This window comes from Macrosteles quadrilineatus, unplaced genomic scaffold (assembly GCF_028750875.1).
Source record: "Macrosteles quadrilineatus isolate MER2022 unplaced genomic scaffold, UCM_ALF_1.0 Scaffold_1__1_contigs__length_201487025, whole genome shotgun sequence".
NCBI classification, from domain to species: Eukaryota; Metazoa; Arthropoda; class Insecta; order Hemiptera; family Cicadellidae; genus Macrosteles; species Macrosteles quadrilineatus.
In genome coordinates this window covers 85,719,802-85,747,014 of record NW_026542594.1, presented here as the reverse complement: position 1 = coordinate 85,747,014, position 27,213 = coordinate 85,719,802, and the positions used below count along the sequence as shown (strand labels likewise).

Genomic DNA, 27,213 nt, shown 5'->3' with positions numbered 1-27,213 from the left:
AACGGAACAAGGGAAAACCATCCGAGTAAAAACTGAAAACGATCTCAAGCGAATTCGTCGTTCTTCTTCTGGACCTGCCGCTCTCAAAGATGAGGTCTCCGAAGCCGCCGCCCCCGGGAACGCCACCGCCCCAGTGGTCAACTCAGATGCCCCAAGCTTCACCCCTTGCGATGTCGACTCCGCAGCCTCTGCCGCCGCCCCCGGGAACGCCGCCGCCCCAGAGGTCAACTCAGCTGCCCCAACTAACTCCATCAGTTTCACCCCCGGTGAGGTTGACTCCGCAGCCTCTACCGCCGCCACCACTGTCACCACCCCACCGACCAACACGTACGCCAAGACACTGGCCTCACCAGCTAAACCTGGGGTACCCTCAAAGTAAAGTTTTAACACCATAAATTGTAAGTCCCTCTTTTAGAGTATACTTTTTATTTAGATGCATAGTATTTATTTATTTTCTCAGAGTACCTATCAAATTTAATTTTCTCATTAACCACAGTTTATCTGTAAAGAAACAGTTCAGTAAATGTAATATGTATGTGTTAAATCTCCTATAAGTATAGATATCTTTTACCTGAAACAAAAGTCAATTTTAGATATCTTTATTTAATACCCCATAGTAATTTTAGTTAAACTCAGGCAAATCAATAATGTGTCTTTTATAACGACAAAGAGAAATACAATTAGCATCGTAATTAGGTATCTACTTACACACTACAGTATACTCTTTTAGATGTAACAATACTTTTTAGCTATAACAATTGTTTAGTTGCTTTTATGGTAACCAGAAAAATATCTTACGACATAGTTAGTTTCCACTAAAAGTAGTTGTTTATTAGGTCTTTTTATTTTATTTAATAATTTGTTCAATAATAGTAAAAGTATATTTTAGAGATACCACAGTGAAATTATAAATAATACAGTCAAATTAAATACCACTTTAGTGTAACCAAAAACAATAATACATTAAACTATAATTATTAGTCAATTACAAATACACAATACGTATTACAAATAATTAATATTATAAAAATAGTTAATTTTGTGCGTTATTACAAACGTATTATCATTATTATTACGTATGGTTATTATTACAAGTACAGTAAACTTATTACTTTTCAAAATATAGTCAGAAAGCTATAGAGGGGATTATTTCATTTTTTATTATAGTTAAATTCTAACAAATGAAAAGATAATAGTCAATCTAGTAACAAGAACTATATTTCCAAAACACATATAACAAGAAAGTAGTATTCACCAAGAATTAGCCATTTATCTGTTTTAACAGTTGCTCAAAGGAGTTGTGTAGGTTTGGTGTAACATAGTAAATATGAGAAATGGGTTCAAAGTATTTAATGTGTTCATCAAATCTAATGCCATTCATTTGTTCATTTATTTCATTCTATTAAATTGTCATCCACTTTTAAAATATCAGTATGTAAAAAAACCCCTTAACATTTTCAAAAAATAATGTCTCAAATCTCAAATCATCTAAGATTGGTCTTGTATCTAACAATTACATTTTGCCAATAACCCTTCCTTATAAGAGACTAAAGCCCACCTTGTTAAAAAATGTTGGCGTATATTTTCATTTTATATTTTAATTTTAGTAGTAATTTTACCTTGATGAAAGGAATGTGGTAAGGATGTGTCTTTAGATAAGACTAAGATAAAATCATAATTATCGGAAATATTATTTTTTGTGATTTTCCAATCTCCTTGGCATTGTAGGATTTATTTTAATTTAATATGTGTGTAAATGAGTGTATTTATAGCAGAACATTTCTATATGAATAATAATTAATATTTAGGTTCGTAATAAACATAAAGAAACACGACTTTGGATCTGTTAAATTAATTAGGCTGGATGGTTTTGCGATAGGGACCGGGTATGGACATGTTAAACGAGGAAGATTTTAACGAATTTCCAATTAAAGAATGTAATGTTTACTCCGATATAAGTACTCTTGTTTTGATTTCTTGTTTTGATTTATCTCAAAGTAATTTCGGGTCAAGGTTTAGAATAATCCATCAGAATATAAGGAGCTACAATAAAAATTTTGACGAATTTTGTGCGTTTCTCCAAGGAATAAAAACCCATTTTAATTGCATAGTACTAACAGAGGCATGGTTAAAAACAGATTCTATTTTAGAAAGTATTCCGGGTTATAATATTTTTAGTTCAAGCAACAATCTTAATCAAAGCGATGGTGTAGTTGTATATCTAGATAACTCTTTATCTGCAACCTGTAATCAGCTGTTGATCGGCGGTGTGGCCACTGCCTTATCTCTGACCTTCGACTGGGACGGTCAACCTTGTGAATTACTAGCCGTTTACAGGAGCCCTAATTCTAACCTTCAATTGTTTCTTGATGGTGTTTATAACTATTATAATTCCACTTCCCATTCAGAGTATGTTCGTATTTTCTCTGGTGATATAAATTTCAATATTTTAAACCCATCACTTAACTCAGCTGAAGAAAAATATGTTGACATCCTTAGTGATTTTGATTTAATACAATGCATTGACAAAGTAACTCGCCCTGAAAGTAACGCATGTCTTGACCACTTCTTTTTGAAATTAAAATCATTTCATTTAGCATATCCGGCGGTTATTGAAACTAATATAACGGACCACTATCCTATTGTTCTAGAAATTTCTAAACCTAGTAAACAACATCCAATCTCGAAAGATTCATTTAAAATAAAAATTGATTGGAATAAAATTGATGAAAAACTAAAAGAATCTGATTGGCAGAATATTACCAATTGTAGAGAAATTAATACCTGTACTTCTAATCTAATTGAAACTATCCAAACTATTATTCATGATGCATCCAAGGAAGTCAAAGTAAACGCAAAAAGTAGAAAACTTAAACCTTGGATTACGGCAGGATTGCTGACATCAATAAGGAAACGGGATATGCTCTTTAATACAGTAAAAAAGAATCCATACAACAGGCAATTAAAAAATAGATATAACCAATATCGCAACATGCTGCATTCACTAATTAAACGCACCAAATTCAATTATTACAAGAATAAAATCGAGGAAGCAGCCGGAGATGCTAGGAAATTTTGGACAACTATCAAAGAGGTGTCAGGTAGACCACACATTCCCGCACCGTTCCCGGTGGAGGCCTTCTGTGACGGAAGCACTGCTACTCCTGACATAAAAAATATCAGCCAACAATTCAATGACTACTTTGCTAATGTAGGCTACAACCTAGCTAGCGCTATTAATCCGGTGGGGCCACCCGAGGTGGAGGACCATCACCATGCCTGTCATTCTGTATTTGAGCTGAAGCCGATCAATCAAGATCAACTAATAAATATAATTAATAGTATAAAAGGATGCTCTGCTCCAGGATGGGATAACATCCCTGCAAAACTTGTTAAGACCTTCTCAAATTATCTTGTTCAACCCCTTTTACATTTGATAAACCTAAGTATCCGTTCAGGAGAGTTTCCTGACCTATTCAAAATTGCAAAAGTCATCCCTATCTACAAATCTGGTGCCAAAGCTGAAATGAGTAATTTTAGACCAATATCTTTACTAACCACCATAGATAAAATTCTAGAAAAATGTGTAAAGATCCAATTAACTAATTATCTTGAAACAAATACAATTTTATCTGAATCACAATATGGATTTAGGAAAGGGAAAAATACTTCCGATGTTTTATTTGACTTAACCAAATTAGTAAATGAGAAAATCAATGGAAAAAATAAAATCATTTTAACTTTCCTAGACTTAGCAAAGGCATTTGATTCTGTAAATAGATCAAAATTATTACAAAAACTTGAATTAATAGGGGCAAAAAATAACACACTAAACTGGTTTTCTTCCTATTTCAAAAATCGTAAACAATATGTTTGTATTAAGGGAATAAATTGTGACCCAACGATTGTTGACTATGGCGTGGTTCAAGGAAGTACACTTGGACCTCTGCTATTTCTGGTATACATTAACAACATATCCAAATTAAATATAAATGGAAGCATATTTCTGTTTGCTGACGACACGGCTTTGGTATCATACGGAAGCACCTGGGATGAGGTTTACAATAAGGCATCCTCTGACCTCATCAAAATAAAAAAACTGGTTTGATCACAATCTACTTTCTGTTAACGTACAAAAAACTAAAAGTTTGCCAATTATCCTTAGAGATAATTATGGTCCAGGACAGAGGATCCTAAGAATGCACTCTTGTGGCGATCCGGAGTCCGTCAACTGTGGATGCGAAATCATTGAAAAGGTTTTAACTTATAAATATCTAGGTGTAGTCATAGATCAAAAATTATCATGGGTGCCACACATACAGTACTTAAAACAAAAATTAAGAAAAATGATTTATGCTTTTGGGCAGTTGAGCCACGTGCTCACTCCGGATCACTGCAGGAGTGTGTACATCGCCTATGTGCAATCTATAATGCAATACGGGGTTCTGGCGTGGGGTGGTGCCTCCTCCGCCGTACTGGAGCCACTGGGGGTGACACAGCGCTCTATAATAAAAACCATTCTAAAAAAAGGACAAAGATATTCTACTGATCTGCTATTCCACGATTTTCCTGTACTTAATATCAGACAATTATTTATTAAAACCCTTCTAATCTACATTAAAGACAACAAACACAAAATTTTCACACAGCCAACTCACACATATATAACAAGAAACCGATTAAACTTTGGATACACAATACCCAGATTAGGTTACAGAATAGAGCTTTCTAATCCATTTTATATTGCACATCAATTATACCGAAATCTTCCAAATAATATCATTCAGGCAGAGAGTAGCAGTGCAGCCGTTTTCGGGAGAATAGTTGGAGAGTGGCTGTTACACGTCGGCCCCACGGCTGCTGAAAATTTAATTCATTCACCATACGTTTGAATAAAAAAAATAATAAAAAATCTATTAAATCTCCAACTTATCAGCCAAGTTGGGCTATATCAGGCATGGGCTATGTCAAAATTTTTAAACCGGATTGATTTTTGTTTTTAAATTGTAAGAATTATTTTATTTTATTTTGAGGGGTATCTTTAATTTTTTAAATTTTAATTTGCTTTAACTTAACAAGTGTTTAGAACTTATATTCTGATGGTTATATGTTGGCCAGGACTAAGATATTTTATTTTATTTTATTTTTAATTTTAATGAATAAGTTATATTATTGTTAACTAGAAAAGTTGTTTTATGTAAGTGTATATATTTTTTAAGAGTGACCAGCGAGTGCCATGGACTCTTCCTCACACACAGACGTGTAGTCTTGTGAGGAATATTTTTTCCTTTTATAAAATATGTCACTTTTTATTTATTGTACTTTATTGGAAATAAAGAATCTTGAATCTTGAATCTTGAATCTTGAGACGAATCTAGCGAATCATTCGCCTATTGGGTCTGATGATGATTGGAGTGTCCAATCGAAATCGATCACCACTTACCATCTTTTGTATATTTACCGTCTTGTGAGTAACAGTATAAGCGTAAATATATGTTTTAAGTGTTATAAGACGTATCTTTATTTACTTTCCGTAAATTTAATAACACCAACAATGCTGATCAAGAAGTTATTGAGTATTTTAGCGAATTTCTCTATAGGGAAGTAGCTATTACCGTAGGTGGCACGGTAAGACCTAGGCCCGGGACCGATTTACTTTTTCATTTTGATGTCCCCAGAGGGTCCGTGAACGCGATAACTTGAGTAATTTTTGTCCGATTTTGATGAAATTTGGTTTGAAGGTGTAAGGCGGGATAAACTTGAATGAGTTCGCAAACCAGCATGATCGGACCATGGGAACAGTGTTTTACGGGGGCTTTTATGGGGTAAAAAATGGTTTTTCTCATTTTTGATCCTCAAAACACAAAATTTCTCAATTTCTCTCTAGACCTTGTTAAAGAGCTTAAAAAACCAAATAATTTAGTATATCAAAGTGTTTTTGTACGGTTATTGGTAACAGAGAAACTTCCAAAAATTGTAAATTTAAAATTCTCATCTTATTCTTATGGAGAATATTGTAAAATGATGTAGTTTGCTTGTTTATTGAAATATTTGGATTAAACTTGGCCAATTTATTTATTTTATACTAAGCTATTAATATTTTACTAAAAAACTCGCTTAATTAGTTTCCTTGTAGCACAAACCTAGGTACTCGTTTAACCTAAAGTTGTTTAAATAGATTTGATCGAAAATCAGTCCAGACAAATGGAAATTCGCTTAGTCGGCAGGTATGCTGTGGCGGGGGTATTTATCTAGTTGGCTAGTTAGTTATGTTTTAGTAGTTATAAAGGTCTCAGATTTAAGAGAATAATATATATTGTGTTTGCACTTATATAATTGCCATTACATGAAGTCTTCTTAAATGCAGTTATCAGGAGCCAAAATGGTAGAATCTGAAACTGTAAGGGTTGATTTCTAGGCTATCACTAGCTGGAACTGTACCACCCGCTGTTTAGGAAAAAGTTGATGACCCAGAGGTTTTACACTTAATATGTAAATGCAGGTCTTCGAGAAGGCCTAAAATGACATCTCTGTGTTTTTACTCCCCTTCATTACAAAACTATGTTTAGCCAATCTAATTACCCCAATACTTTCCTCTACACAAATGTTGTCTTCACTTGGCCTTCCGCACACAAGAGATTTTTTTCGACCGACTGGCTGGACTCTGGAGTCAGATGGACAATCAAAAAGTCGTCAAGACTGTTTGGTCGTTGACTGTGTTTGATCGCACACGCCACGACTGTTTAGTCGTCTTTAGAGTGTCAAAAGGGTGGATAAGACAGAAACCGCTGTCATATGTCCCTTACTGTTTAGATTTCGAGCAAGAAAACGTAAAATAAAATACTGGATGTATCCAAGTTATAGTCCGAGAACCTTGAAAGGCCAGTTTTACCTCTTATACTCGGATTTGAGAAAATATCCGGACAAATCTTTCATGTACTAACAAATGAGTGTTGATGGTTTTTAATATTTATGCCTGAATACTCCTTCAAAGACTTTTTATAAAGAGGGAGCCGAGCCTCCACTTCATCAATAAATGTATAAACTTTTTCGTCTCGCAAAACACTTGAACTTGTTGCAGCCATAACGCACTTGACTGTCTGCGTAGTGCACACACAACCAAACTCTGACAGACAGACAGACTTTTTAGTCATCAGTGTGCACGTTCAAACTTGTCTCTATGCCTTTATCAATACGACACTACAGTTGAGTCAGGGAGCAGTCAGCGGGAAAATCGGTCAGCCCCAAAATTCCCCGACTGGCTGGCTGTGCTCGGCCTGTGTGCGCGCTCAGATATACCACTACGGGTTCGACTTTGACTCCCTACTACGACAAAAAGTCTCCCGTGTGCGGTAGGCCTAAAACTGTAGGTAAAAAGAATTATGAAGCTCGATGGAGAAGGTACCCTGCTGACTCCACTCAATTTTGTGGATGCCTCTGCGAACGCCACCTAGTTTATATCACCGTTTTCCTTTTCCCCTACCAGTAATATTTAATAATGTATCATTCATGGCCTAGGCCTTGGTAGCCTATAGCAAGATTTTTAGTAGGTGGTTTTTAAAATTTCTGTTAAAATTCTGTATTCTGAAAAATTAAATAATATAATGATCTGTAATTTACTGTAGAACAGATTTCCCTGCCATAAATCAAGAAATAAAGAAATCCCAACCTTCATAGCCTAAAATGAAAATAATATTTTTGTCTATTTAAACCAATTAAACTTCCTCAACCATAACATCATTTTATGTTAGGTAAAATAGGCACCTACTTAATTGCGCCATACCAATGCAAAAATCAATTAGTCCAAGTCCAAAAATGTGCGTTAAGAAATGGTATGTTATTTTAGATGAGTGAAAGAAAAAGAAAAAATATCCCAGATGTTGAATTATAGCTAAGTTTGGAGTAAGCTCAAGACGAAAGTACCGACGGTGTGACAAAAAAATGGTGTCAGTAGGCCTACTTTTTACCACGACAAAGATATATGCTTCGCCTTTTTTTAAGTAAAGTTTTATTTAAAGCAAACAAAATTTATTTTTTTATTTTCCAAGTAAGCTGGTTGAACCGTAACACAAGAAGGCTTCTCATCCCATTGTAAATTATGAAGCTCTGGTCACATTTTCATTCACAGCTGTCACTGAAGGTCGTGATGGTGGGGTAGGTGGCAACGTTGGTGTCTCCGGTGAAGGTGTTGGCAGGGCTGCTAATGGTGTTATTGAGGCAGGCGGTGCTGGATGACGGGTTTGGGCTCCTACAAACTATTGTTGTATTTAGGTTGTTATCGATAAAAGACTGGATTCTATTGTTAAATTCACTGTGTGTTAAGTCGTTTCTTAGTTGTCTAAGGGATTCTTAGACACAAATACACTATTGTTTGAAACAATAGTTACACTTGCACCTGTTGATTCTTGAAAGTGTTGGAGGTTATTGAAGAAATGGGGTAACGCCACTTTATCTCTTACACATCCAATGGGAGAGCATACGAGATGTTTTAGCCCTTTGTTTTTAAAGTCTGTTGTCAAATCTTTGAAAGCTGTTGTGTAATCAGATATGTCTGGTTTACCATAATAGTTGGCTTTTGTAACCAAACTGTAAACGGTAGCACAATGTGAAGTGGATTGCACTGCTAAATGTGATGAAATGCAGTGGTCAATTCTGGTTTGCCAAAGTGTCGCCTAAAGACGACTGCCACTCCTGCTGTCATGTGGCGTGGATGGTTAAAATCAGCTGAAATACTTTGTGTGAACCCTACGGATTGGTCATGCTGGTAATCTTTAATAACATCAAACATTGGTTTTTCAGTTAACTGCATTTTAAATTGGTTTGAAGCTTTAGTCTGTTCTGGATACTTTTTGCTGTAGGTCAATGATGTTGGTTGTTTATGCTCTTTATGTGCGATAGAATTAGTTTGCTTAGCTACAGAAATTTGAGCTGACCTTCGTGAAACAGTATTTATAATAACATGAGCTAGTTTAGTCCCTACCTTTATTATTAATGTGCAAGCCATGTGTTGCGAAGTGGGATCTATTGATAAACTTCAGGTCAATCAGAAAAACATTGTTTAATCTAGCGACTAATTCAGCTATGTAGTTATTTACTCGTGCTAACAGATGCTTCTCAATACTATTGTAAGGCTTGTCATATCTCATAGGGATTGTTGTAATAAAAACTGGTCTATTCTTACTATGGGTCACGAGTTTACCTTCTAATTTAGAATAAATACTGTGGAAGTCATTATTCAGGCTGTCATTGCTCCCTCCTAATATTAAGAGAGGAGTGTTGAGGTTTTCGATAGAAGATGAATCGATAACTTGAATCAGAGTCGTGTTAGGTCTGACGTAACCAAACACATCTACTTTCCCAGCACTAATGTTATGGATTTGTGTAGCCAGCATCTTCCCTTGACTATCTGCACACAGGGTAATTTTCGTCCTAGGGGTAATATGTCCAAAGTTTCTTCTTCTTTTTCTTCTTGATGTCTTCTTCTCTTCACTTCGATGAGCCTTATTTATAGGAGTTTATTAGCCTTATTATACTCTACAGTTATGGAACTAAGATTTGACGTCAGTTCAACATTTTCAGACATATTTTCTAGAATTCTAAATTTATTTTGAATATTTATGGGGCGAATTTCAAATTTGCTCTCCTGTAAAAGAGTCAGATTTTTGCTTGAATTCTTTGGAATTTATCGTGTAAGGATGAATTGATCCCTTAAGCGTTCGTCCAGACCATCACCAAAAGTACAGTGTCCAGCGTTTGCTTAAGTTAACCACGTGAGTAAGTACAAGTTTTAGTTTCGTTTTTAAGCTTAAGTAGCAGTTTTATTTTTTGTTTCTATTTTTCTCGTTTCGTTTCTCACAGGCAACTTGAGCAAGCTTGTTTTTTTTTGCAAATTCAGACTCTGTGGGACTTAGGCTAGGCTTAAGCTAACCTTTGCCTGTTTCAGGTTATCACGAGTACCTTAACTCCGTAGGTAAGCGGGATGACTACTTATTTTACTATTTGTCTAATTAAGTAGTTAGTAGCGTGTCAAGTAGTTATTGCCCACAGAGTCAGGTTAAAATGATCGATTCCTCACCAGCTCCCCTGACTAGAGCGGTGATTAAAAGTGTGATGTCTGGTAACCCGCTAGGTTTGTTCCGAGCTCTGATAACCGAGGCTATTAACACTGAGCTATCCTAATCGCTATGGACTCCTGGGAAAATCCCCGCAACCCGACTCGTGCAATTCCTGGGACTTCGTATCGTTAAGGTGGCTTAATTTCCTACGTAACCATTCTACGTTTTGTCGTCAGGAAATTTACGTCATAAATAGTGACTGCACTATTTTGTTTAGAATTATAAGGACCATAACATAGTAATTGTAATACCGATTTTCTGTTATTTTATAGGAAAATAACATTAGTTACAACAACTTTTGAAACCTAATTTTTACAACAATGTGAGGGTATGGGTATAATCTTGTTCAGAATTTAAAGTACTATAATATACTAAACTTTAATTAAAATCGTTCGGACCATGTTCTAGAAAAATTTTCCATTGTTTTATGGGATTTATGGGAAAACTAACAGAGTACCCGTCCTTCGTACGGGGTTGGCTTATAAGTTAAAAATTCTTATTGCAGTTATACTCAAGCTTTGCGTTTGCAATGGGGGAGGACAAAGTTTGATAAAATTTGCTTCTTTGAATTTACGGTATACTATGGCATTACACATCTACCATAGCATTATGTTCTACCACTTCACCTAAACAATAAAGAAAAATAAATTATTACAAATTCACAAAAAATCACAAATTTTCATTGTGCCATCCATTCCACTTTGACAGTTCTCATTGAGTATCAGAGTGTTTTGTTGCTATAGTTCAAATTAGCTGTTTACTTAAATGCAAAAAAAATATAGTGCTGCACCCTGTTGGTAAATCTTACAACTATTTAATGCTCTTGTAAATAATAGAATCAACTTTTTTAGTTGAAACAGCTGACTAAATTCTTTAATTCCATTTAAATATGAATACTAATAAGGTTAACATGGGGAATTACAGAGCCACTGGGGCGGAGCCCGAGAGGATTTTTGAGATAAGAATATGCCTATATGTTAATCGGGGATGTGGGCTATCATCATGCCAAATTTCAGCCCAATCCGTCCAGTGGTTTATGCGTGATTGAACTTCAAACAAACAAACACACAAACTTTCACATTTATAATATTAGTAAGATAAGATCATTAAAAATCTAAATAAAAACAATATTTAAATACACCTGAAGATACCATGGATTTGTACCTACATACCAAATTTCATCAAAATCGGACTGCAGGTGTGGTCTGTAGCTCTGTACACATCCACACACACATGCGGACACGGACAGACATCACTTAGAAAACCACTTTTAGCCAATTGTCCTATAGGGAAGTACCTATTACCAAACCACCTATTACCAGTGGCACGATAATGGCAATTTTGTAGAGCTTAAAAAACAAATAATTGAGTATATTGAAGTGTTTTCATGCACTTAATAGTTATGGAGAAAATTTCAAAAATCTGTAAATTTAAAATTCCCATGTTATTCTTATGGAGAATAAGTAAACTGTGGTGGTTTTCTGATTTATGAATAGATTGGCAAATTTATTTATACTAAGCTAACTCCACGACAACATCTGTGATCGTAACTGGTAGTTTTTTCTCCCGTGAACGCGGCAATACCCGTGAGTGTAACTTACAGTCTCCATGACTTCGGTAATATTCTCCTGCGAACGCAGCAACACCGTTAAGCGTAACTTGCAGTTTACGTACTTGCAGTTGTAGTTGTGTAGGTATATCGTGTGGGGATATTTGACAAAAAACACATCATATTATCCTCCCTGTAACCAGCAAACCTAGGTACTCATTACACCTGTGACATAATAATGATATTCTCATTACTCCTAATAGACATAATGATGATTTAGGCTGCCAGACAGCTATTCTGTATTAAACATATTGTATTTTTTCCCGCATGAACCCTGCGTGGTTCATGGGAGTATTTGTATTTAAATCTTATGCAGAAAATAAAGATTTTTGAACTGTGAACTGTGAACCTAATGTTACTTAATAAGATTTAAGTGAAAATCAAATCAGGCAAATGAAAATTCACTTTGTCTGCAGGTTTGCTGCGCCGGGGGTATTTTGGGTTCAGGAGAGAAACTATGGTATAGGGGGAGAAAGTAAAAATGTAGTCTAACTCAAGTGATTTGGTAATCATGTCAAAATACTACCATTGTGGGTGCTTTTGCATTGCTAGTCTATCTGTAGAGTTAATTTTATAATCACATCCACTGTTTCAATAAAACTGTATACTATCCAATAATTTGTTTCAGATCAAAGAAATGATGGCAAAAGCCCAGAAAGAGATAGAAGATCGTAAAAAGCAACTGAGTGCTCACAGAAGTGATACTCGACACAAAGGTCTCGAGCCACCTTCAGCCTCAGTGCAAAGAACTGAGGAGAAAGTAAAGAAAATTGCACAGCTTCAGGTATGGTGGTTTTAAGAACAAAGTACAAATTAATTTTATTTGTAACAATATTGGTATATAATTGTAATAATCTGTAATACTAATGATAAGGTATGCACACGTCTAAATTTTATTTATCTCAACAGATGTGTTTAATTGCTTACCAAAAAAGTACCATTTTTAAGTAGGGATGTGTCGATACCAAAATTTATCGATGCTCGTTATCGATACCGATACCTGAAAAATCAATTCTCGATACCAATATAATTTTGTTTATAGTTTTACAAAATTTTCTGAATGGATTGGTTATACTACAACAACCCTGACTGTATATCTTTCCATAACTCATTTTTGAGATAATGGAATTTTTTTTAAGTAGCTTAAATACAAAATTCATGCATCATTTAGACATCATCATTGTCCTGTGGTACTGTAGTGGCAAGATTCCATCATTTCCTCCGGTCGTGTAGATATCTCTATCATCTCCCGCGGTTGTGTGGACATCATCATCGTCCTCCGAGGTTGCAGTAAATTCATTAACTTTTTTCGGCTTTGTAGACATTATCATCTCTTCCGCGATTGCAGCAGAATTCTGATAATCTCCCACGATCGTGTAGCCTGAGTTTCACAGGTATCGGTAGGCCTACTGGAACCAAATTTTGTTGATTGGTTCTCGAGTGTCGGTGGTATCGAGAATCAGTATAGAGAATTGACACATCCCTATGTTTAACCCTCTAGGTATTTAGTGTAGGTACGAGTATTTAGGCACTTTTGCCGAGTTTTATGTAAACATCTATCTTTTATATATTTATAATACGCTAAGCCGATTTTTGTGAACTAAACTCCTCCCTCATTTTTGAAACAATTTTGATGATTAAAGTGTAAAAAATTTTCCCTGATCTGTAGTTTTGCAAAGTGGTTTTCATGTTTTGAAATCTTTATAAGTTTGGGCAGGATCTTCCATCAAAGTTGGGTTTTCTCCCATAAGATTAACATGGGAGAATCTAAATATTTAATTGGGAACTTTGTCTCCACTAATTTGAGAGAATGGCTGGGCGTAGAAACATGGTAGAGGTGTCCAAAGAAAGGTCTCGGTCTGTAGATGAGCCATAAAAAAAACAAAGTTTAAATTCTCTTGGGGCTCTGCCCCAGAGGCCTTTAAAGTTCCCTTCCCAGATTTGTTTACATTATGGTCATCTATATGTTAATACGCAAGCAGTTTTCTTTTCACAGTCATAACTCGATAACGGCTTGACGGATTTTGACGTTTGAAGTGTCAAATTAAATGTATTTTCACGTAGATGTGCAAATACGTCTCAGAATAATATACTTAAGTACAGTTAAGGGCCACAGTTTGGGAACGGCGGCGCTATCTGTTGCCAGTAGATCAAACTATCAAACTCAATTCCCTTTGTTTATAACTAAACATATGGACGTAGTTTGAAATAGTTTTTAAGTTTAACCACAGACTGCAGGACTTATTACTTCAAGAGCAAAGCCGGAATTTCATATTTTTATTTTAACATCTGTTAACTAAGTCTGGTTCATAAATCAAGAGTTTCCTAGCAAGATCTGACAACAAATTGTTTGTAATAGTTGAATTTATTTACCTTACATCGTATTTTACTGAATTATCATGTAGTTTTGGTTACAGTTCTGTGTGATGAAGTGAATGTTTGAAAGTGATTATTCACAGTGCAGTTACCCATTACATTACCATTAGAGGTGTGCGGATATCCGAAAAATCGGGTCGGATTCGGTTCGGTTCGGATACGGATATCCGAAGCCTAAATTTGATATCCGACACTATCCGGCCGTTATATATCCAACTTTTTCGGATAGACAACATATTTAGACGTTTTGGACAGAAAACTAAATCTCCATAACCACCATTAGTTTCCCAGGACAATATTACAGCAATACGTTTCCAACGACGTAACAGCAAACGACAAAGAAGCCGTATGATGCAATACCGATATCTAGTTTAGTCGTTATCAGCTGTTTTGCTTTACGATTAGATTCATCTGGAACGAACAGACATAAAGCAGAAAAGAACTACAATGGTCAAATGAAAGTCAACTCGTGCTTGTCTCCTGATACTAGGGGCGCTGGTAATAGTTTTTATTTACAGTACTGTTTTAAAGTATAAAAATCTACAGTTACATAAAAATGGCCTAGTTGCCATGGTTACTAATCACCCATGTCGTTATCAGCTTCTGTGACATAGCGCACAGCAGGTGGTAAAACTTGACAAAAATCGGTTAATTTTTATCTTTTATTTAATTACCAATGTACTTTACTGGTAGGCCTACTGTATTAATAAATTGACCGATTTCTGTCAAATTGTACACCAAATTTATTGAAATTTCAAGGTGAATATCAATAAAACAATTACTAACAAATATTTTTATTCATTTAAAAGATTGATTTATGGTATTGGGTTCGCCACTGAGTGCAGCCGAGCGGCACTAATGAGGGTTGAACCGCCTTGGGGGTGGACAATTGAAAGGCTTATCAGACCCGACCCTCCCCAGTGGTCTGGAGAAAGCTTGTAAAAAAACTATTGCACAAGCGTGGACTTGACATTGGGTTGCTTCAACTATAATTTTGTCAAATGAACTGTGATGTTTCAAAATCAAAAACAATAATTTGGGACCATACTGCATGACAATAATGGACAGCAATTGTTGGACATACAATTCATTTTTAACTAATTAAGATTATAGCCTACTATTCAAATACAATTTTAAAAATTATCTTGGTATTTTACTTGGGGTAATGAAGCTATGTAGGCTAGTGTAATTCTCGGTTCATCAAGGTTCTACTGATTTATGTTTGGCAGTGAATAAGTGTAGAATGAAATTTATAAATTCAGGAAAACACACCTTTTACAGAGTTATAAAAACTAATTGCCCTAATTAAATTGCCGATTTGAGCTAGAGCCCAGCTTAGTGCATTAGTGGTTTTCTAATCTTGGCAAACCCCAGAATGCACTTAAGGCCAATAATCCGTTCCAAAAACATAAGGAAATACAATGTGAAAATAAACTTTGTCTTGTGAGAACCAGGAAACAACATAAAACATAACCTCAAGTAAACAAGCCCAAACGTTTGACATCAGTCACCTGCTGAGCTAAAGTGTTGTGTCAAGATTTCTGGCTGCTAGTGTACTTAATTCAAGCAACCAAAGTTTATGTACACATCTTTACAGTGTTTTATTTTTATAGGTTAAAAATACATATATGCAGCTTATTATTAGCCGCGCCGAACTATCCGAATCCGAAAATATCCGAATCCGAACCTCCCAATATCCGATCCGAACCTAGCCTCAACTATCCAACCCAAATCCGATCCGAAATGAAATTTCACTATCCGCACACCTCTAAATACCATGTTTTCTGAATTAATAATGTGTGTTAATGGTCTTGAAATAACTGGGAAAACACGCTTAACAAGGGTAATTGGAATATCATCTACTCCTGTAGAAAATTTATTTTTGAGTAATTTAACCATCTTTTCAATATCTTTTGCATTGACTTCTTGAAATTTGAAACTAACACACACTAAAAACATGTCAATCGGTTCAGCAGTTTCGGAGGAGTAATTGTCACAAAAATCCTGCTTGTGTATTAAATAAGTATAGATATATATACTATATAGCCTAGTTTTAAAGTGTTTATTTGAAAAAAAGATTACTTTAAACAAAAACAAAGATATGAACACCGAAACAATTTAGCAACAAACAAGCAGAAAAACAAGCACAGGGGAAAAGAAATAGTTCGCAAACGGCCATCTTTATTGGTTGTCATGAAGCCCAGAATCTGCTGAATACTTTGGTTTGCATTGTTACCAGGACCGTTCGATGGTACTGGATTATATCGATCGTAACAGAAAGCCTGCAAAGTCGCCGTAATTACGACGATTGACCCTTCGAGGGTTAAGTCAGAAGGTCATCATCATTGTAGGATCTTACTGCTTTGTGCAAAACATTGACTAGCAATGCATTTTTGTTGTTCATTGTATCAGTTTTACCAAGCATATTGTTTTGTGTAGGCTCAGATCCAGTCCAAGCTGTCTACTGGAGTGCTCAAGGTACCTGGGCTCAACAGACCTGACGTCATATCCAAGCCTACGCCTCTGATTCTGGACAGTGAGGGCCGGACAGTGGACGTGACGGGCAAGGAGATTCAACTCACACACGTCATCCCCACGCTCAAGGTAATTGCAATCCTGAATAGTGTTGGCCTATCTCTATTTCAGTTTTAAAAAACATGCTGTTTATTCAAGAGCATTTTTATAAATTCCCCGAATGGGCAAGCTGTTGGGCACGTTTTCTTTGCTGAACCTGCTAGACAAAATTACAAAATTGTGTCAATAATTATTTATATATTAATGAAGCAGATTTTTTTAGGAGGATGATAGAAAGAAGGCTAGAACTATCTATGTTTGTCTTATTTATTGTGAAATCTCTGTGCCTGTCTAATCAAATGAATAAAGGATGCCAGACAATGCCTACTACTCTCCCGAGATAGTATATTGACTCTTTGAATTACTGTCTCTCTTTATGAATGAGTTTAACCCTTACCGCGCTACAATTATGTCGGGTGGCCTTGACTGTAACGCTACATATACCTAAAAAATATATTTTCCCAAAAGTCAAAAAGCTGAATATTTTTTTTATATAACCAACGTAATAAGCCAATATAATAGCGAACGTAGCAGAGAACGAAGTTGTCTGTGGATTCTGTAAGTAAACCAAACACCTGCGAGTTAGTTCGTCCACAGTGCTGGCGTCTCTCATAGCAGAGACCGGCAAGTGTAGGGCGCTGCCATTTTGAACAATCAGAGGGCGGGGAACGTTTTTATTGTGATTTTCCATCACGTGATATGTTCTCCAATAGCTGCTGCACTCTATCGGCAAAACTGGGAACTACAAGGACCAGCCAATGCACTCTGTATTAAAGGCGAGTATAGTCGTCTGTGGCGTTTTGAGCAAAGGGAATTTCGGCGAGTGTATCGTCTACAGCGCGGTAAGGGTAAATCATCAGACTTGTGTGCCACTGTGCATCACATTCACATTTTTACTAACTCCTTGTACTAGACAATCTAATTTAACAATAATTCTAATTTGAAGGTTGTACAATTTCTTAATTACAGTCTATGTGTATTGATCTTTCTGTTATGATAAAGCGGCTGTTTTTAGGCAAATATCAGAGCTAAAAAGAGAGAGGAGTTCCGTGCACAGTTACAAGAAAAGACAGTAGAAGATATCAGCGAAAGTTCTTTCTTTGATCCCCGCATAGGCACTAAGCCGATTGTTCGCAACAAAAGAGCACTCAAGTTTAACGAGCCTGGCAAGTTTCAGCAACAAGCAGACAGGATGAGAATGAAGGTAATTAACTGTAAAAAGAAGCAATAGTTTGATACTGGAGAGGTGGGACCTAGTGAGTAGTGGAGATTTGGGAAAACTGCTCATTCTTGCTCGAGTATTTCTTCCTTTGTGTTGTCTGTGATTTTGGTTTGAGATCGGAATGGTTTGGCAAGAGTATGAGAACAGAATTGATTTTATTGGTAATGTTGAATTATTGGTTATGTTTACAAGGGCATAATTTCTTTTTTCTAAATAAGAAGGGCAATCTATATCTTTGCTGACTCTAAACTAAGAAAAAAGTAGGGAAAATAGTTTTTACAGAATAAATTGTAATGGTTACATATTTTTAACATTAATTTTATTTAAATGAAGGCTTTTCAATGTCTCCTTTGTAGAAATCTACTGCCTGCCAGGTCAACCAATGTTTTCATTGGCATGGATTTGAAAAACTGTTTCATGGTAGGTAAGCCTCTGGATCGTAAATTGCAATATAAAAATGGTTTATGTTACCTTTTTGCGTCAAACAATCTGTGTGTAGTTAGTACAACTACAGCTGTTTCATACCACTAGGGTACATCTTCAGGTTGTCGGTAGAACGTTAGATAAAAAAGCATTCATCATAGATGAACTTGTCGAGATAAATATGTCTATATACATGAAATACACACAACAAACATTTAAATGGCACAAATTTACAAACTTGGCCAAGTGACAACACACGAGACAGGCTTCGGTGGATGTTGCGTCATGACTACCTGAAGATGTATGCATCCTAGTGGTATGAAACAGCTGTAGTTGTACTAACTACACACGGATCATTTGACGCAAAAAGCATAAACCATTTTTATATTGAAAAACTGTGTAGTTAGTCAAGTCTTCATTTATAGAGGCAGATGGTAATCCCACTCAAAACCATTCAAGAGCTCTGGTACAATATGCTGTGCATGGACGGGCGTTGTTGTGGAAAAACCTCTCTGAATTAAATGTTTGGCCACGATATCACTAACATTACTTCCACATCATATTGCACTTTACCTTATATAACATCTTTACATCAGTGTGAGATGTTCCAAAATTATCCTCTTTGTTTACTTTTCAATTTGTATATAATTTGTTTATAAACCATGTGTTATCTATCTGAACACCTAGGCCTACTACTAGTTAAATTAAAATAATATCTCTGAATTATCATATTTCAGGTCAAATTTTCCATATTTCATATTCACCTCAAACATTGTCATTTATTATTTAATAAGCTAAAATCTTTTATAACTGTAAGTTATTTCTACATTTTAAATTCTTTTACAAAGTTATTCTTCTCTTTCATTTTCTAAAATATGATTAAAATACTCTTGTTATTATATCAACCAACCATACAGTGAATAGTGAGTGACATCAAGAAACCAGTGGTAACCAATTGTAACAGATTAGTTAAATTTTACATCAAGATAATTCACTTCCTTTGTAATCCATGTTGAAGGAAGAAGTCTAATTTGAAAATATTGAAATTTTAATTTGTGATTCAACTTAAAAGTATTATTGCTGCAACTGTGTGCAGTATTGAAACACCAAGATTTTGTCTCAATTACTTATTATCATCCCTGCATCAAGAAATATATTTATTTGTGGTGAAGACAACTATAAACTTTTGGGCGAGATCCAACTGAACTTTACCTAGGCCAACCTTGTTAAAATACATTCCAAGAATTTCCAATGACTTTTGCCATTTTGAACTGAACTAAATTACCATAATATTATCTTATTGGACTCAAAATTTAAACTTTCATCTTCTTTCAAAAAGTGTCAAATTGAACTTTAATTTGTGATGAACATTAGGCCTATGCCTATAAAAAATCACACAAGTCTGCTTTGAGGCGGCACGATACCCCTAGTACCCTGAGATATAGAGAGTTTCATCATACAATTTATAATAACACTATTTGTAAATTGTGATCAATTAAAGGTTTATGTGTTTATTACTGTAAACCCTGCACATTTATTTATTTATTTATCATACACATACTTAATGAACTTTGCAAGTGGTGTAGCAAGTTTTTTTTTTATTCTCCCATTAAAAATTGCCAATAAAGAAAACATGTTATATTCTGTATAGCGCATGTAAATTTATGGTTGTGTTGTAAAAATTTATAAGGTTCTAAAATAATGTGTATATAATCATGATTGTATGTTCTTTTTCAGTATTGATTGATATGGTCTGTCATGATAGCATTATTGTTTTGTTTTTAGGCTCAGCTAGAGAAATTGCAAAATGAAATTTCACAAATAGCTCGTAAAACTGGCATTTCTTCAGCCACAAAACTAGCTCAGATTGCACCCAAGATAGAGACTCAAGTAGATGAAATACCAGGTGTAGAGTGGTGGGACTCAGTCATACTAGCTGGTGACTCGTAAGTTAGAACATTGCCACATCTCATTTAGTGTAAATGCACATTTGTTTTTAAAATTGTAAATAAATTTGCTTATCAAATACAGGGTAGGGCAATGAGAGCGCCCCAATTTATAAGTAGTACAAATGCAATAATATTCACCCTATGGATATAAATAGCACATCAAAACACAGCTTGTCATTTGCCATTTTAACTTAACAAAGTCATTTTTCCATTTCTTGAAAACAAAATCCTGCAATTGACGTTCTTGTCCTACTTGACATTACTTTTTAGTCACTTGAAAACTCCAACAAATACTCCTCCAGCATTTCTTCAGGAATCACTTTAGTTTTTGGACAATTCTTACCTTCAGTTCAAGCAAATCTGTGGGGTGACTTTGAAAAACCTCAAACTTCAAGTAGCTTATTAGAATAAACCCCCCCCCCCCCCAAAAAAAAAGGAGCCAACGTAATGCTTTCAACAAAAAAAGCTTCCTGGCAAATCTCTTTAGACGTTGAGTTACTGCGACTCCCACTTCTTCAACATTTGCTGGTGTACAAAGAAAGAGTTTTGCGGTACCCACCGATTATTTTTAAGGTTTAAGCGTTTATCCTAAATAATTTTACCCAATTCACCATTGTTTTCCAATCTGGAACAGCGCCACGTTGACCAAGGATAAACTGTGGTTCAAACAATCTCTGGGTTTTTGCACAAGAATCACTATTTTAAAAATAGGTTTTCACATCAAAATCACAGCTAGTAATATTTATAATACCCCCGCCGCAGCAAACCTGCCGACTAAGCGAATTTCCATTTGTCTGAATTGATTTTCAGTTAAATATATTTTAATAACATTAGGTTTAACGAGTACCTAGGTTTGCTGCTACAAGGAAACTAATAAAGTGTGTTTTTGAGTAAAATATTGATAGCTTAGTACAAAATAAATAAATTTGCCAAGTTTGATCAAAATATATCCATAAACAAGCAAACTACAACATTTGACTATATTCTCCATAAGAATAACATAGGAATTTTAAATTTACAATTTTTTTAATTTTCTCCGTTACTAATAATTGAACAAAAATACTTTTATATACTAAAAAAATTGTTTTTTTAAGCTCTTTAAAAAGGTCTAAAGAGAAATCGGGAAATTTTGTGTTTTGAGGGTCAAAAGTGAGAAAAACAAATTTTTACCCCATAAAACCCCCCGTAAAGCCCCGTTCCCATGGTCCGATCGTGCTGGTTCGCGAACTCATTCAAGTTTATCCCGCTTTACACCTTTAAACCAAATTTAATCAAAATCGGACAAAAATTACTCAAGTTATCGCGTTCAAGGACGTATATATATATATATATATATATATATATATATATATATAGATACATATACTTTTGTGCCCACCCGGTTTGGCAGTCACCGCGCTGGTAATTTACTCGGTGTGGCAGTCACCCGCCCGAAAGCCAGTCAGCTCTCCCAAAAGCCAGTCAGGTATGGCTTCCCGTGCACTTTATACGTTTGAAAACAGCTTAACCGGTGCTGCTGCCTGTGTCGATAAGCGTAACTGCAATACCAATGCGAAGACTGTCTCATCGTGTGTTCTATCGTGGAGTAGTGTAGCCAGTACGGCACCCTCCTCGTCTACTTTGTAGCGGTAACACCCAGCGGTCGGTAACCTTCGTTTACTCCTTGTTACTATTGATGTTGGGATAGTGATTAACTACGTGTTAATGTTTAAACATGTTCATATTCCAAATAAAGATGATGCACCTCTAATAAGGAACTACGAATATTAATTAATTATAAATGGTTGAATCTTAAAAACCTACCCGGTCATCATCCCAAATTTTAAGTTTTATTTTTTCCAGCTTCAGTAAAAATTTTAATTCAATATCTCCTTTATTGTCGTACAATATTTACAGTGTGTCCATGGACGGAAGATCGGGAATTATACGGATTTTCTTTATCTCGGGAAATATACGTGAATCTTCTCCGAGATACGGAAACTGTTTTTTTACGTTATTGCGTAACGCGAAGGAGGAACTAATACATGTGGCAACGATATTATTCTATCTGATAAGAATAACTACAAAACTACACTCGATAGATAAAAGATGTTTATAATAATTTTAATTTTACAAACAAACCATTACAGGAATTCTATTTTGGGACGGATGAAAGATAAGGAAGCAACAAAAAGTGGTCACGAGTGCTAATATGGGGGGGGGGGGGGGGGGGTGAGGTGGGGCTATAGAATACAGGGGGGAGGGGTACACCATGACAAACGCCAGAAACGATTATTTGTTTACTTTTCAGATTCCTTATCAAATATCTCTCTCTCTCTTTCTCTCCCTCTCTCTCTCTCATTCCCCCCTCTCTCTCTCTAACAATGTACAGTTTGTGGACTTTACTATTTAAGTTTCCCTGAAATTATTTCAGTTCAATCCTATACCTATCCTTATGATTTCCTTTCTATTGTTTTTTTTTTATTTTTTTTATATAAATAGTAAAGCTGGCTAAACTGTTTTTTTATTTTGTTTTCTTGAAACCAAACACTCTTTACCATCCGGTATTCTGCAGAGTAAAATGTTTAACACTTTGTTTATAAAAATTGAACGGCCTCACAATTTCGTGATTTATTTTTTTTTTAAGTAATAGTAACTTGGATAATTATATATACCAACTAGCTGTAACCCGCGGGCTTTGCCCCGTTTAACTTCTAAATTTTCAAGATTATCTCGTTCGCATGGCTCAATCACGTCCTGGTTGAAGTTTGTTCGCTACGCTCACTCACCATTAGGTTGGAGCTCGTTCGCTGCGCTCACTTGCCTTCAGGTTAGCTCGTTCGCTACGCTCACTCGCCTCCAAGTTAGCTGTTGTCATAAATGTAAAAGAAATAATAGTGCTGCACCCTGTTGGTAATCCTTGTAACTTTAATGCTTTTGAACATCATAGAACAGAACCAACTTGTTTAATTGAAACAGCTGTTAAGATTCAATAATTCCATTTCTTATAAGGTTAACATGGGAAACTCCAGAGCCACTGGGGCGGAGCTCGAAAGGACTTTTGAAATAAGAATATGCCTATATGTTAATCGGGAATGTGAGCTATCATCATGCCAAATTTCAGCCCAATCCGACCAGTATTTTTCGCGTTCACTTGTCACAAACATCCAAACTTTCTCATTTATAATATTAGTAGGATAAGTGCTGCAAGCTGGAATGAATGCTTCTGTCTAATGTCAAAATAAGTTATGAATTAATTTTTGATAATACATCGGCCATCGAATACCAACTATAAAGTGATGGGGTTTTCTATTTGAAGCTTAAACTTGCAAATACATTAGAACCTCGCTCAACTGGGATCGGATCAACATGATGCCTATATATTATATAACCTCAGAAATCCCAAGAAAATGTTTTATGAATTGTGTTTTTCAGTCTAATATTTCGATATGAACTATATATCTATTTACGGCAATTTTTATCTGCAGTAGGTTCCCCATCATTGAAACATTACAGTTCATTTGACAAAAATAAGATGGAAGCAAAACGGAGAAATATCGATCAGTAGCTTCAAGGTCAAGCTATACGCTCGCACCTACAGACTGACAATCTTGCACTGACACTGACATACTGACAATCGTCTGCTCCTGTCTGCTGTCACAACACTACAACATTTTGTGGTTGGGTCGTTGGGTGATTAGTAACCATGACAACTTGTGGATGGAAAGAAACCAAAGAAAGAATAGAACAAAGAGAAATAATAAAAGGGGTTTTACATCATTGTTATCTTTATCTTATTTTTATCACTGTTGTTATTACCAGAAAGACTTTAAGTACAGTACTATGATTTTATAGTGTTTTATGAGTTATTTAATATTTTTATCACCATACTTCTGTTCTGAAACATCATGTAGTAGTAGCCTATGATGACTACGATATCAGTAGTCTACTAGTCTAGATTTCCTTTTGCTTTGTTCTTTACGTGTTTTATTGCTGTACAGTAAGCAAGTTTTGTTTTGTTTGAGTAAGCACACGGTGTAGTTTTTATTACTGAACCAAGGTTAATGACATAACATATCATGGTTGCGCAATACCTATTGTATTTTGACTATGTAAAATGCAAATTTATAATCACGTTAACGTCCATTTTTACAGAGTGTCCCGGAACGGCATTGTTCCTGAGTAAGCACACATCTAAATATCATATTTAAATTTTCCAGAAGTCCGTAGTTACTTACACAGCTAAAGATTTTTGGGCCTAAATCATTTGAAACCTGTACATAACATATTTTTGGTCGAGTTTTCGACCACTGGACCACCACTAGTTAAATATAATTGTATTACAACAATCTTTATAGTAAGCAATATAAGCTTGAATCGGACTTATCTGCCTTCAGCTAATCCATCATATGATAGTACGTTAGAGAGTATGCCCATGCTGAAGTTTTCTTATACTTGAAGAATGACTTTATTTATTACTAAGAAATAAATCACACCTCTTTCATACACTGTACTATGCTGTTTTAATGCTTTGTATGTAGCGGACATATTTTGATCCAGTGGCGGGTGTTTGGTGTTTTGAATACGAATACTGAATGGCTCGTTTTAAGATCGTATCATTACAAATCGTATCATTTTAAGATTTTCTTACACGAGAAATGCATTTTCCACTTTTAAATTTCTCAGGTACAAATTTTATGAAATAACATTATTGCATTGTTTGACAATAATATTGTACTTAGGAACTGAAATAAAATTCAGGAGGTCAGTTATCAAACATACAATAGCCTTAAATAACGTTAAGTATTACTAATTGACGTTAATCAAAACCAGTAGTCAATATTTAGGTTTGTTGCACTAGATTTAGACACTTTACTTTATTTTGGTAAATTTTAATTACGTTACTGATCAAAAACGCAAACTGCGGACTTGCATTTGCTATTTTATATTCAGGTCGGATTTATTTAAAACTAAACAAATACGAACTCATTCGTGGTCCAAAAATCCCCCTCTTCCAAGTAAGGCTATAACGGCACATTACAAAACGAGAAAGTTGAAATTCTCAGAACTCATCTGAATGTTCGTCTACCTCTTGGCGCATCCCTTGCAGTGATTCAATGGTGTCAGACTCCGACCAGCTTGTCGTGTGTCGAGTGCTCGAAACTGTGCAAATTTGACTAGTAGAGTAGCAGTCATCTTCTATAGAAATAAAATTACAGTTTTGTCTGTCCATTGCGTAGAATCATGCAGTTTTTTTGGTTATTTTTACGTGTCATAGCCTAAGAAAGCCGAAACGAGTATCATCTCAATTTCTGTCTGTCTGTCTTTCTGTCATTCTGTATGTACCGACAAAATGTAAATTTACGCTGCCTACTCCGAGAAAACTAGATTACGGTATGCTATAGTATGAACATCTAACATATACATAATAATGTTTAATGTTCTACCGCTGCATTTAAACAGCAGAAAAAAATAAATCACCAAAGATTCTCACAATACGACAAATTATTTATAAATAAAAAAACATAAGCATAACTGTAAACAATCCTATTTTGTCACTTCCAATTGTGTATCAAAGGTTTTTGTTGCGGCTTGGTTCAAATTAGCTGTTGTCATAAATGAAAAAAATAATAGTGCTGCACTCTATTGGTAAACCCTATAAATCCTTAATGCTTTTGAATATCATAGAACCAACTTGTGTAATGGAAACAACAGGTAAAATTCGTTAATTGATTTCAAATATGAATACTGATAAGGTTAACATGGTAATTCCCAGGGCCACTAGGGTGGAGCCCGAAAGGATCTGAGCCCGAAAGGATCTTTGAGATAAGAGTATGTCTATATGTTAATCTGGAATGTGAGCTATCTTCATATCGAATTCCAGCTCAATCTGACCAGTAATTAATGCGTAATTGAACTTCAAACACACAAACTTTCACATTTATAATATTAGTAAGGTTAGTAAGATAGGATGTATTAATTAAATATTGATTACTAGCTGTGTGCCCGTTCTACGCACGGGGATCTTATAGTGGTCAGTTATATAAAAAACAGCAGATGGTTTGCATATTTTCAGATATACTGGCCAAACTATTATATAGAAACAAATACAGTATAGGACAGTTTCAAGTAAAAAAAATGCGTAATAAGACTCTATGTGGGGTACACTTTTGTATCTGATGGCACACACAACTAAATGATTATTCGATTGTTTAATTCGATATATCGTTTGGTTAGTTAGGTTAGGTTAACCTTACATAACTAACCAAACGACATAAAGTTAAAATACTATACCTCAACCTCGCCATTAAACATTCAGGTTGGAAATTTCACTATCAAAGGTGCTCTTTTCCTGTCTGTATGGAACACTGAGTAATATGCGCTACCAACTTATAAATAATTGTTTAGGCCTACGAACCCAAGAGATGGGCAATTGGTCTATTGGCTGTATGGTCCAGCGAGCAGCACATAGCGTTGAGAAGACACATCGGAAAAGCGATTTGAGCATAATCCGTAAACCTCTGTTACAATCACCCACTGCAGTTGTCACTGTACATTTTACACAACCACCATTCAAGTGCCGTCAATGAGTTAAAACCTTTTGTGTAAGCTATTGGTAATGCTTATTTAAAAAAATATAAGTTTCCCAGCCATACAGAACACTGATTCAAGGTCTTTTCCCCGGTTATCAAAACTCAATAAAAATGTTATACACAAAGAAGCTCTTTTTTCATTTACAGTTACCCTACACATTATTGCACTTGCGATTAATTAAATCCGTTATGTAAGGAAACACGGTTTTAATCCAACTTAGGTTGGATTTGCTTTTGAAACGTGATCGGAAACGATTGCGGTATTTGTAAACAACATTCAATGGAGACATATCAGTGACTGCTACAGAAAAATAATCTTGATCCGAACAGCTGTTCGCTATTTCATAGATGATTATGTGATAAACATTGTGAG

General features: G+C 35.3%; 1 protein-coding gene across 4 annotated transcripts in view; it reads left to right on the top strand.

Annotated features, from left to right (window-relative positions):
* LOC128990407 (U4/U6 small nuclear ribonucleoprotein Prp3) overlaps positions 1–27,213 on the top strand; it is a 116,555-nt gene that overhangs the window by 34,206 nt on the left and 55,136 nt on the right. For all 4 annotated transcript variants that reach the window (XM_054401959.1, XM_054431589.1, XM_054416709.1 and 1 more), the window contains exons 4-7: positions 12,353–12,508; positions 16,540–16,704; positions 17,690–17,878; positions 20,105–20,265. In XM_054401959.1, coding sequence (XP_054257934.1) covers positions 12,353–12,508; positions 16,540–16,704; positions 17,690–17,878; positions 20,105–20,265 — 671 coding nt within the window. The remainder of the gene's footprint in view (positions 1–12,352; positions 12,509–16,539; positions 16,705–17,689; positions 17,879–20,104; positions 20,266–27,213) is intronic.